General features: G+C 35.6%; 1 protein-coding gene across 2 annotated transcripts; it reads left to right on the top strand.

The window, feature by feature from the left end:
• The first annotated feature begins 8015 nt into the window (after positions 1–8015).
• On the top strand, positions 8016–12946 carry HDAC1 (histone deacetylase 1). 2 transcript variants are annotated; one of them, XM_090180820.1, is made up of 14 exons: positions 8019–8191; positions 8491–8603; positions 8674–8791; positions 8879–8953; positions 9288–9426; positions 9514–9655; positions 9717–9809; positions 10538–10787; positions 10845–10953; positions 11627–11685; positions 11745–12002; positions 12080–12128; positions 12594–12670; positions 12739–12946. In XM_090180820.1, the coding sequence occupies exons 1-13, from the start codon at positions 8143–8145 to the stop codon at positions 12628–12630; spliced, it is 1491 nt and encodes a 496-aa protein (XP_090036946.1). In that variant the 5' UTR covers positions 8019–8142; the 3' UTR covers positions 12631–12670; positions 12739–12946. The 2 variants fall into 2 exon arrangements, with proteins under 2 accessions (XP_090036947.1, XP_090036946.1); XM_090180821.1 differs by lacking the exon at positions 12739–12946 and having other exon boundaries at positions 8016–8191; positions 12582–12654.
• The last annotated feature ends 366 nt before the right edge of the window (positions 12947–13312 follow it).

Genomic DNA, 13312 nt, shown 5'->3' with positions numbered 1-13312 from the left:
GGATGCGGATACATTAATCGCCTATACCACGCTCGAGTTATCTAAAAAATCAAATAGCGTTGTAGTTGTTGCAAATGACACCGATATTCTTGTCATTTCACTGAAGCTCTGTCAATCTTCCGTTTTTCTTCAAATGACAGGAGTGGGAAGGAAACCGCATAAAATATTAAATGCAAAAACTATAAAAGAAAATTTAGGTGAAATGGCGGATTCTTTAATGGTTTTACACGCTATATCCCCTGCGTTTCTTAAGAAAGGAAATAAATCGGCTCTAAAAATTGTCCAGGACGAAATAGAATTAAGGAAGAACGAGCAACGGGGCTTTAAAAGATCAAATCGCAGAAGCAGGAGAATCCTTTATATTGGCTCTGTACGGACAAAATCAAATGGAATCGCTAGATCAAGCGAGATACTACTCCTACAACCGAATTGTAGTTGTTTTCTCTCGCGGACTTACCACCAACTACAGACAGTGCTAGACAACATTCCATGAGGGTATACTTGCAGGCGAATCGATGTTCATTTATAAACACGCGAAAACCCCAAGCTAATCGTCAGTTATTCTTAGGTACAACAGTGGCTTGGAAAAGACTTAATGCCTACAGAATGGAGGTAGGAGAAATCTAGCGATGAAACCATGCGCTCCTGACGACCTCTTGGAAATCATTAGTTGCAAGTGCAAAGCGGGATGTACAGGAAGATGTTCTTGTAAAACTACAGGCCTGTATTGCCAGGGCCATTTTAACCTTTCCGTAGGCCTTAGGCAAAAATCTCTAATTTACCGACTTTTCGAACCTTCGTAGGCCCTATTATGTGGAATCGTAGGCCCTATTATGTGGAATCGTAGGCCCTATTATGTAGAATCGTAGGCCCTATTATGTGGAATCGTAGGCCCTATTATGTGGAATCGTAGCCCCTATTATGTGGAATCGTAGCCCCTATTATGTGGAATCGTAGGCCCTATTATGTGGAATCGTAGGCCCTATTATGTGGAATCGTAGGCCCTATTATGTGGAATCGTAGGCCCTATTATGTGGAATCGTAGGCCCTATTATGTGGAATCGTAGGCCCTATTATGTGGAATCGTAGGCCCTATTATGTGGAATCGTAGGCCCTAATGTCTCCTAAAATTTTCGTAGGCCTATAGGCACTTTGCCTAGTCTGCCTTATGGATAAGACGGCCCTGTGTACCGCTATCATTGCAGAGGACATACGTGCAGCAACGTGGAAGATATTTCACGCGAAGACGACGAATAATTTTTTTAACATATGGATAACATTTAAAAAATATTAGTATAATGAAAATATTTTCGATATCCCAGAAAAATCTAATAGTGCGAAGAGCGAGAATAATAATAATAATTTAATAATATAAAAATATTATATTACATAATTAATTCTTAATTAATTATATATAATTATGTTTTATAATTATAAAATGATTAAGATTATAATTATAATAAAAAATACAATGTGTAGAGTGAGTATATACTCCTAACCATAGGCCTAGACGAAAAAATATTAAAAACACTTGAAAGATAAAAGTGTGGGGTTATAAACCATTCGTTGTAGCTTGGCCAATAATAAACCGATTTTAAAACGCTAAAGATTTTTAGGTTAGTCCTGAGCTACGCTAAATAGATGTAGTGTTGAAAAGAATAAAAAATGTATAATATTGTAAAAACAATTTATATAATTAAAATATTTTCGATTATTTCTTACTTAAAAGATATTTTACCCCGTATAATTATAGTATATGGTGTAGATAATTTGTGTTATGTCTTCAAAACACATCGTATGACACAAATTTCATCGAAAAGGGGTCGATTAGATCTCGAGATATTGTTACATCCGGTGCGGGGGCCATTTTCCAAGATGGCGGCGAACCACTTAGGGACTTTTGGGAGGTTATATAGGACCATAAGCCTCTTCGATCCTGAAATTTTCAGCTTGGTCATAACTAGTTCCCTTCCAAAGCCTAATTACCCTGGACTAAATCCGACTAATAATAGCAAATCATTTTGACGAATACTAGTTGCTTAATTCAATATTTCAAGGGAGAGCTGTGGAGGGGTTGAAGTCCATTTAAAATACGTCATTCGATTAAAGTAGCCTTCTTAACGTGATATTTAAAGTTTTTGACCAAGGACAGTTACGCGTTTCGGGAAAATGAGTTCGATATCATCACTTTTACTTAGTTTTTCCTGTAAGTAAGCCAAACTCCCACGCGCGGTTCAACGCCTTTAAATCTGTAACGATAGCACCAGCACCTGGTCAGATCGTCAATTTTTGTTAAAACATGTCGTTAATCAAACTAGAAATATCGTTGTGAATCGAGTTTCAAATTTATTATCTACTTTTAACGAAAATACATAATTGTTATTTGATTTGACTGAAAGTTTGGGTTGGTTTTTCATTTCTAGTAAATGAGACCCACTGTTTTTATTTGAAATCTTGTATTCCCGAATACATTTATTTATACTTATGTATAATGACTATATTGGCACCATTTTTAGCGTTACTTGCAATCTCCTTCACGCTCAAAGAGTAAGCTCCTTCCCCCTACCCGCGCACGCACTTAAGTTACAGTAAGTCTGAAGATTAGTTTGTAAAAGTGTTACAGGAAGGAGGAGGTGTCACACAAATGTTGCCTAACATATTATAGTTGAAATTCCTGTTAATTTTAACTTGCTATTTATTTTGCGATTTACATAAATCAAGGAATAAAACAAATCAATAAATAAGTTGAGAAAGCGCAATTTCACACGAGCACACAAATTATGGAATTGTCTAAAAGTAGTTTCTAGCTAATTATCTGATCTCGATCACACGTAAAAGAATGGTCCTGTGATTACCTCACCAGCTATTTTTTATAAGTAGTTCTAATCTACCTAAGGCTCTGGCATTTATACAGAATGGTCAAGGTAGAAGTTTTAAAATATGGTACAAGCGTGTACAATTGACAAACATTTTTAGGTAAAACAAGAAATTGGCTCGGTAAACACTCGATCCACGCCAAATAGACGCTTCAATAAAACATCTTCAAGGAAATCGCCAATAAGAAATATTTCCGAGAGCCAGGACCTGCAAGATACTGCTTGTTAAAATAATGGAAACTTTTCACCTGTACCGTGTGCAACAAGTGTTTCCATTTAACCAGGTAGCTTTTTTTGACATATTAAGGCTTAGCAAAAACACGACGTTTGTTTACAGGTGAAAAGTTTCCATTATTTTCATAAGCACTATATAAACAGTAACTTTCAGGTCCTGGCTCTCGGATATATTACTTCTTGGCGATTTCCTTGAAGATGTTTTATTTAAGCACCTATACATCTTTCATCGCAACTCCTAGTTTACATGAGGAATGTTTTATTCTGAGAAACGTTTTGAATAAGTGTAAATGCTGATTGATAGCTAGAGTATCTCAGCTAATGATCTTTGATAAACTGAACCACTACCTACCTAATTACGTAGGTAGTAACTGAACCAATTCGCCATGTCATTAGTCATAATAAGAAACGCGAACCCAGAAACATCAGGAGACAGAATACGAGAGCCATCGGTGTAAACACCAGTTTATAGGGAAATAGTCTTAGGTAACTAAGCTACGGCCTAGAAGGCAACCTCCTCCGTTGTGTGGAAAGTTTCTTAGTGGACTGCACGTCTCAAGTCCGCGTTAATGGAGAGCTTTGGGCACCTTTTCCTGTTACGAGAGGCGTTCCCCCAAAGAAGTTCTGTCAGCCCCATTCTTTTGGTCGTCATGCTGAACGGAATCCACCAGCTATGTTCTAGGGTGGTAGTTCATGGAGCACATGAGGCCGATATAGCAGCCTGAACTTGCGGTCGAGGCTTAAAACTATGTATGAGAAAATGTGAACCGCTCTGGACAATATTTCCGCCTACGAAGTTACTTGGGGCCTCAACTTTTAGTCACTTAAATACCAGTAAAGCGAAAACGATCCCGGCAGGTATCAATCTCAAACTTGGTAGCGTTCTCCTGACTACAGTACCTTCCTACATGTACCTCTGGGGAATAATAGACGATATTCTCTCATGGAAATCTAATATCAACCACTTCACTTTCCTCCTCGATTAAGCGTCTAAGCCTTTTGTAGGCAGCCTCAGCGAGGTGTCTAGCCCAGATACACAATCTGACCTGGCTTCTCCATACCTCCAGGTGGCACATTACTCTGACGTTGATTCGGCCATGAGAACCACCAACAGTGACGAATGTTCATCGTTGGCTCTCTACTCCAAAAGAGACTCACTATCCGAATGCACTTTGCCAAACTTTTCTTAGTGATTATCTATATACTGATGCCTCACTTGCCCCGGATTCGGGTGTGGCGGGTGCAGCCTTCTCTATTCCAGCTCTAAATGTCGCGCGCGGCGAAGTCTTTTGTGGATTCCGGGCACCCCATCAACCGGATAGAGTTGTTCCCTATTCAAATGGCACTTTCAAACCATCTAAACGCAGGGTCGTGCTTAGGGGGTGGCGAGCAGGGCGGTCACCCAGGGCCGCTAAAATTTTACCATAGGGATGTATATGCCGGAGTGCCGCTACACTTAGTTTCGCCCATGCATTTCGCCCGGGGCCGCGAGACCTCTAAGAACGAATCTGTTCTGATTCGAAAAGTGCCCTTACCCATCCATGGTTACATTAATCCGTGTCCTCTGCGATGAGATGAGTATCTGAGTTCCGTAACTTTGCTCTGGTGTCCGGCTAACGTCGTAATCCCGGGCAACGAAATAGCGGACAGCCCATCGAGATAGAAAATAAGTAGAGGCCCAATGAAATCTGAGGGTTTGCTCCGCGGTGTTATCACCTTCGTGAGCTATGCGTTATGGGGAAGAAAATACGTGGCGGCACAAACGGCCATCTAAGAAACTAAAATCCCTTTACGCGTCAACCAGCAGTCATTGCAGAATGTAAACAAAGGAAGGAAGAACGTCGATATTTCGAGAAAAAAAGGTAAATTTACCTCTAATTTCAAGATTTATTACAACTATCAATCGTAAGAATATGTTTATGATATTTCTCTTTAATAAATTAGTTTAAATTTTGATATATTAAGTTCTAAAAAGTGTGAAAGACTGGCATTGCATCCAAAATTGTCCTTGGAAAAGGATTACTGTGGTAAGTTTTCTTCGAACTGCTTCTTCCTTTTGACTATCATTGATATACCACCTGATTTCTCTTAATCTTATATTTACAAGACAAGGAAGTATCCTATGGGGACTTTCCATTGATAGCCACAGCCATAAAGACAAGGGCTGATGTTGCAATTTCGTCAGTGTCTTGAGTTTACGAATCCGGAAAATTAATTTTCTGCGATTGCTTAGTTACATGAAGTTGTTTTAACAGTAATCTAACTTTGTTTCTCTCCGTTTCCAGAGCCCTTTGTAGTGCAACCCAGTGCATTGATGTTTGAGACGATTTATAATGAATACATTTGAAATTAATATCATCAACTTATACATATCCAAACTTGTACAACAGTAGGAACTTAAATTTGAACTACGTGCATGATTGCGATTGGTTTTGGGTTTTTTCCAGTGGAACTTCACTAGCTTCAACCATTTTCAGATTTATTTAAATTTACATAAATTAGTATAACTAAATTATTATATTTCATTAAAAATTGTATGTAAAAAAATTAATATTTCAAACTTAAAAAAATGTAACTTCATTTATTTTAATAAAGCCTATTACAAGTTACAGAGACTTCCTTAAAGCTGAAAAAGTTTGGTTTTCAAAAGCTGTAGTTTGTTTCTTACGCCTATTTCTAGTTCCTTCAGAACGGTATGGTGGCGCTACGTACTTCTTCCCTGTAACGCATGACACGGGGGGGGATGAAATTTCCATAACAGAAAGAAGCTATCTTTTCCCCCTGGTTGGGCCTCTACTTATTTTCTATCTCTGTGAGACATCCTTGCACGGATAACAAATATACCGCGCCCTGCGAGGGTTGATTTTCTCCACCCTTCTACCCTCGCTAAGTTAAAGGGCGTCTGCATCAGAGTGGTCCCAGTCAGGGTTGCCAGTTGGGCGAAAAGTCGCCCAATTTGGGCTACTTTCAAACCGATTGGAGACAAAAAAATGCTTGGGCGATTTGGGCGATTTTTGGGCTACTTTATCTGTCATTCAGTAGATCTATTTTTTAGGCTCGCCCGCGCTATTTTCCAAATAGAGACTTGGCACTCCGTAGCTTTGGCCATGGCCGCCATTGTGGGTGCAAGGGTGTCGAAGACGGCAACAATAAAACCTTAAAACCTTTTCTCCCCATGATAAAAACTATTGAAAAAAAACTGTGACGTAGCACTGCCAAGCCCCTATTGGTCGAACAAATTTTGTTTTTCTCGTTTTTTGATATAAGATAACAAAGAGAAGAAAGTGACAAAGTCAAAAGTTTAAATGTGTAATAGATCTCATTATTCGAAAATCACTATTCACTCAGAGAGTAGGCGTAAGCTTAATTTAATTTTGATCTTAGTTCCCTTCGCATTATTGTATATGTATTTATATTACTTGTATTGAATATATAAACGTTTTCAGTGGTATATAATGGGTAAATGGGCAAAATATAAAACAGTGTATAAAAAAAAACAAAAAAAGAATGGAACTGAGGGTTGCGACGTTTGTCGCGGCTAATACATCCATATTGTCGATCGATGAGTTAGAAGAAATCCTTAGTGACGAATTGGGAAAAGATAAATTTTTAAATGCATCGAACGAAATGTTCTGCACTCATTAAGCATGTAATTTCCCCTGAATTCAAACGATCTCTACTCGGGGATATTGGGAATATTGATATTTCTATATTGATTGATGAATCAACGGATATCAGTACTAACAAACTTATTTCTATATCGGTTAAATACTTTAGCACTAGTTAATTTCAGTTCATTATGGCTGATTGCATAGAAATACTTTTAACACAATATGATAGATTAAAGTGCCATTTTTCAATTGTTGAATGAATCTCGATTATTATATATTATAAACATAAAATGTTCGGAATTTGTATAACAGTAACCAATTAGTATAATGTAACTTCTACATGTTTTAATAAAATGATTTGTTTGATTTAAAAATTTAGTTTAAGTGAGCTTGTACCATTTGGTAATTAATGTTTACTTTGGGCGACAAATTGGGCTACTTTGAAATAACGTTTGGGCGACTTTCTCAAAAACGACCTGGCAACGCTGGTCCCAGTCCTGGTTCTCTCGCAGATTCCAGACATCTTCGTGAAGCAAAGCTCAACCACAGAGATGTTAAATAGGCTCCAAACTTGGAGGAGGTAAATATTCTGGAGTGGAAAATCCCATAGCGGTAATAAGAACGTCCTTTCCCGCCTATTGCTGTTAGAATTACCCAGACTACCCCGGTTTTTGGTCGGACGTCAGCTTTATCTGCCATCATTCTGGCTTGATGACGTCCGACCAAAAAGAGCATGATGGGAATTTTACAAAGCCGCAGGTGGCGCCCGACTTTTCCACTCCAGAATACCTCTCTCCTCCAAGCTCCAAAGTTCGGTAGCAAAAAAAGAAAAGAAAATTGAGCATGCTTTTCATTCCCCCCAACCCCTCACTCGGCCTTGGCAGAGGCGGGCAGAGTCAACCGTAAATTTCGCACTTTACTGATTTTAAACACATTTGGCCACCGAACTTTGGAGCCCCTTTAATGCTCAATTATTTCATTTGGAAATATTTATTAACTAAATACTATGCAAAAAAAATAATTATGCGGCTACTTGACGTGCATAAATTATCGATTTAAAATTTAAATTCAAAATTTTATTAAAAATGGTATTGTATTACAGAAGCAACAGCTAAGCTTCGATGACAACTTTGACAGTTTCATCAATTCATGAAACAGTACTGTTGCCACCTTGGTAGTGCATGAAAATACCTAAAGGAGTTGCTGAAAACATGCTGAAAACAAAGACTATATTATCTTTGCTGAAACCAGGGACAATAGTATATTCTGTGCTGAAACCAAAGAAAGCTGAAACTTTCATGTCTGTTGCCCGGCATCACTGTTTTTGAAATTAGCAGATGATGCGAATCGCTTTCTTACCGCGTTATTCTATGAATAAACTATAATTTTTCGTTTAAATTGTAAGTGAGATAGTTATTAAGATGGCTAGTTCGGGTCATTCTAAAAAACGAGTTTGTTATTATTACGATGGTAAGGTTCAAATGTTTTTAATTTCTAATAGTTACTTTTTTATTTATTCCTTTGTTATCTAAGCCTTGTAAAATGTACCAGTGCTATGGTAATTTCTGTAGGCTGTAGATAATAGATATTGATATTTTTACTTGTTTTATTCTATAGGAAATTAAAACCGCACGTGAAATATACTAGAAGTTTATAATAACTTCCTTATTGTACAATCTAACTTTAAACCTATATATATACACCGTAACTTTCCTTCGCCTTATCTTAAGTTCATAATTAAACATTCAGTGATTGCTTGTCATTTTTAGGGGATGTTGGAAACTATTATTATGGACAAGGACATCCGATGAAACCCCACAGAATACGTATGACCCATAACCTAATATTGAACTATGGTCTCTATAGGAAAATGGAAATATATGTATGAATTATTGCTATAATTAAGACTATCTCCTTTTGTATGTGTTTTCAATTTCTTCACGTAATTCTAGCGCCCCCATAAAGCGACGCAAGAGGAAATGACAAAATATCATAGCGATGATTATATAAGATTCTTAAGATCTATAAGACCCGATAATATGTCAGAATATAATAAACAAATGCAGAGGTGTAAGCTACAACATCATTAATTTTATTTATAATTATATTTATACTTATATTAATATTTCACAAATCATTAATAAAAAATTCTATTAGTTAATGTTGGCGAAGATTGTCCTGTTTTTGATGGACTCTATGAATTTTGTCAGTTATCTACTGGTGGCTCAGTTGGTACTGAATTAAATAATAAATGCCATAAGTCTGTAATATTGTTTCATAAGTATAACAATTCTATTCTTCACATGGTAAATTTTTATCAAGCTTTTTGCAACAAACTTTACAATGAGCTTCCTTGCAGTTTGGCATCCACTCAGTCTGGCTTCTCATGTAACGTTAGAGAACTCTTTACTAAAGGGTGTTTTTCTTTCTCTGTTTACATTACTTTATGAATAGCTATCAATATAATGTATGTCAAAATGAAATACTTATGGAACAATATTATAGACTTGTGTTATATATTAAAGTTACTCTTTGACTAATCTTTTCTCAATGTATTCAAATAAAGCTGGTGCAGTCAAACTAAACAAACAAGCTGCTGATATTGCTATTAATTGGGCAGGTGGACTGCATCACGCCAAAAAATCTGAAGCCTCGGGTTTTTGTTACGTTAATGATATAGTTTTAGCTATTTTAGAACTTTTAAAGTACGTTACCGTTCTTTACTCTTACTGAAAAATATACTTACTTGAGAATGAAATAAATAATCTACATTGAACCTTTCCTATTTTTAGATACCACCAAAGAGTTTTATACATCGATATCGATATTCATCATGGTGATGGAGTTGAGGAGGCCTTTTACACTACAGATCGCGTTATGACTGTTTCCTTTCATAAATACGGAGAATATTTCCCTGGAACCGGTGATCTCAGAGTAATTTTCTCAAAAATTTAACTACGTCTAAGCTTGTAAAGGCATTAAAACTCTTATACAGGATATCGGAGCTGGAAAGGGGAAATATTATGCTGTTAATTTTCCTTTAAGAGATGGAATTGATGATGATTCATATGAAAGCATATTTCAACCGGTGTGTTGGTTTTCTTTATCTCAATAATATTCCTATTGTAATGATCAAAGTCTTTACTTCGTGTTGGACAGCAGTTAAAGATATCCAAATTTAGTCATTGGACGTTTCAGTTCCACTGAATTTATTTAGCAAGTGTGAAACACTTATTCTTATCCCTCTATTGGAAAAAATATGAGTAGCAATGACTGTGCAGAGGCATCACAAGGAGAGGCTTTGTTAAAAACAGTAGACGCATATAGCTTCTCATATTTAAAAAAATGTCCACTACTTGTGGTATCTTTGCACATGGGTAGAGTGAGCTACACACTTTCCTGCCTAGAGAGGGATCGGAGGAAAAGTATTTGCGGAGCCCAAATGTCCCTATATTAGTCCTGACTAATTCATAATTTAGCTAGATTTTTATCACATTTACTTGAAACTATCCACATTCTATTAAAGTGATATTGTTAATACATATGAGTTATAGAGGAAATAATTTCCCTGGGGTCAGATCATTGTTGTTGGAGATAGATTCGGAGCGAATCTTTAGCAGGCATATGGAAAATACTAAAAGTACAGAGTAATTTACCATGCTAAAGAGGGGAGACTATAATGTATCTTAGTTTTAAAACCCTAATTTAGGTTATTTTATAAAATACATTTTCAAACACTAATGACATTTATTGGGAAGTTTTGAGTTTAATTTATGATATAATGGAATTCAGGTTTATAAATACCTTCATTTACAGCTTATATCAAAAGTAATGGAAATGTATCAACCAAGTGCAGTTGTGCTACAGTGTGGAGCCGATTCGTTATCAGGCGATCGCTTGGGTTGCTTTAATTTAACTCTGAAAGGGCATGGGAAATGTGTAGATTTTGTTAAGAAGTACAATCTGCCGTTGCTGCAACTAGGAGGAGGTGGCTACACCATCAGAAACGTAGCTAGATGCTGGACCTATGAGACTGCTGTTTCTTTAGGAGGGGATATTGCAAATGGTAACTTTGATTGAAAAACTATTACTCATAACATAACCTAATAATCATCTAATTTAGAGCTTCCATACAATGACTACTTTGAATATTTTGGACCTGATTTCAAACTACATATCAGTCCTTCCAATATGGGCAATCAGAATACTCCTGAATACCTCGAAAAAATTAAGTAAGTGCACCCACATGTTGAAATGTATTAATATTAACATATGTAATATAATGGAATAAGTATGACATAAATATTGGTTAATGAGTTTATCACCTTCCCTCTGTTCTTTTTAAAAAATTGTATTTGATAGCAATAACTATGAGAAAAATTTTGCTAAAGCCTAAAATTCGAAAGCAAGAAATTTAAATTCAGTAATTCATTATTTTGTTAAAAAAAAGTTGTTTTTACATTCAAAAAAGCTTTTTGTTAAATTCAAATAGTAATCTATTTTCCGTTGTTGTACATGGAGTTAGCCTCAGTTACTCCATTATGATTTATAAGGTCATACAGATTATTAATAGAAAAATTACTGTTGGGAGAATTAGGTGTCATATTTCTGATATTATGTTACAAATAACTTATTTATGGTACTGAAAATGTATGACTCAGGCCTGTTGGCATAATGCTACAATATTCTGTCAAGTAGAAATTTAATTTCCCATTTGTATCTTCCAACTAGTATCATTCATCAAAACAACTTAATTTCTCGTTTTGATAAAACGTTAATAATTAGTTTCATAAAAGTTCCATATAAGTCCACAATTCTAGGGTCCACTAGTATATTATCAGTAACCTAAATATGTTCTTCATGATAGTTATAGTTTTGTAAAACAACATGATATTTTCTTTATAGAACCAGGCTTTTTGAAAATCTCAGGATGCTACCGCACGCACCTGGTGTTCAGATGCAACGTAAAACCCCCCAAAAAAAGTATTTTTTTCCCTCAATTAAAAACAATTGTTATTCACAGCAATACCCGAAGACGCTATTGATCAAGATAGCGAAGATGAGGATAAACAAAATCCGGATGAAAGGATAAGCATTAGAGCATCAGATAGAAGAATAGCTTGCGAAGAGGAATTTTCAGATAGTGAGGATGAGGGAGAAGGGCGGCGGGACAGCAGAAGTCACAGACCCAAGAAGAAGATCAAAATAGAGGAAGGAACCAGCGGTGGTAGTGCTGATAAAGATAAAGACTCTGGTAGCAAGAAGGATGACGACCCTAAAGGTTTTCTATAAAGTTCTTTTGCGAATAAAGTTTGTTGGTTTGGCAGAATGTCTCAAATTTTGTTCATACTTTTTAAGATAAAGATGATAAAAAGTCTGATGGAAGTGAAAGATCTGATGGGAAAGGGTAATATTTTTCATATTAATTACATTTTTGTATAAGTAACATAACATCATAAGTATGACACATCAATTTTTTTTTCTACCACCATTTCTATTGGGAAAAAATGTATGAACTAACAAATCCCTAATCTGGAAGTTAATCTTTCGAAGTTTCTTCTTTCCCATTTTTGGATCTCCAATTTGAACCTTTAGAGACGAAACAAGAGCTTTTAATAAATAATGTTATGTTCTAATTCAATAATTCATTATTTTGCCAAAGCAAATGATCAGTTCTCATTTTGAAAGTATATGAAATTACACTAATCCATGAAATAAAATGGTGGCTGGAAGTGATTATAATAATTTATATTTTTTTGGTGCCATTGTGAAGAAAAGATTAGTAAAATCCTAGTGTCATACTTGTTTTTTTGTTACTTGTGGTTTTGGAATATTTTTGGAGAGGTTCTAATTTTATTAGTTAACTTAAAAGTCGAGAAGATTCAACTGAGGAGAAGAAAAGCACTTAAAAATGTAAATTGCCATTTTGAAGTTTGCCCACTACCATTGGTAGGTTTTAGTTGGAAAACTTAAGTTTATTTACAAACTATCTTGGATTAAACTTTTTCTTAAAATAGGGAAATGAAAGCATTCATAATCATCATTCACATTGAAGCTTGTATTTATCAGCCAATTGTCACAGCAATTTGGTGATAATCTTCATTTTGTATTGTTTTTATCAAAAAAATTAAATTCTTCTGTTACTTATTTGAATTTCAAGCTGGTAAATTTATTGTCTTAATTATTTTTTCTATTATACGGCAAATAAAATGTTTTTTAAACTTATCTCTGGTTTTTTTTAAGGGTCAGGCAGGTGGTCCTTATATTCGCTTAGCTTGAAAATGTTGCCGTCTACCTTATTGTTTAGCTTTAATAAGTCTTATGATTGAGAGACCTTGAATAGGTGCTTCAATCAAAAAGTAATATTTCCAAGAGCCAAGACCTGCAAGTGGTCACTGTTCATATAGTGCTTGTTAAAATAATAATAATAAAATATACGGTATGCAATAAGACAGTGTTCCCTTTTAACCAAGTAGCTTTATTGACAAAATAAGGCTTAGAAAAAACCGGAAGTTCGGTTTACTGGTGAAAAGTTTCCATAATTTCAAAAGCACAATATAAACAGATATTGCAGGTCCTGGCTTTCGGAAA

This window comes from Leiobunum rupestre, chromosome 7, assembly GCF_980474605.1.
Source record: "Leiobunum rupestre chromosome 7, qqLeiRupe1.1.hap1, whole genome shotgun sequence".
Classification (NCBI taxonomy): domain Eukaryota; kingdom Metazoa; phylum Arthropoda; class Arachnida; order Opiliones; family Sclerosomatidae; genus Leiobunum; species Leiobunum rupestre.
Note: the sequence above shows the minus strand (reverse complement) of the source record. Positions and strands in the feature narration are given on the sequence as shown.

Bases quoted from the DNA above. Each gene is read 5' to 3' on its own strand.
- HDAC1 (XM_090180820.1), top strand. From the start codon at position 8,143: ATGGCTAGTTCGGGTCATTCTAAAAAACGAGTTTGTTATTATTACGAT. The intron at 10,788-10,844 runs GTAACTTTGATT...CATCTAATTTAG, and splicing joins AGGAGGGGATATTGCAAATG to AGCTTCCATACAATGACTAC. The intron at 10,954-11,626 runs GTAAGTGCACCC...TTTTCTTTATAG, and splicing joins GAATACCTCGAAAAAATTAA to AACCAGGCTTTTTGAAAATC.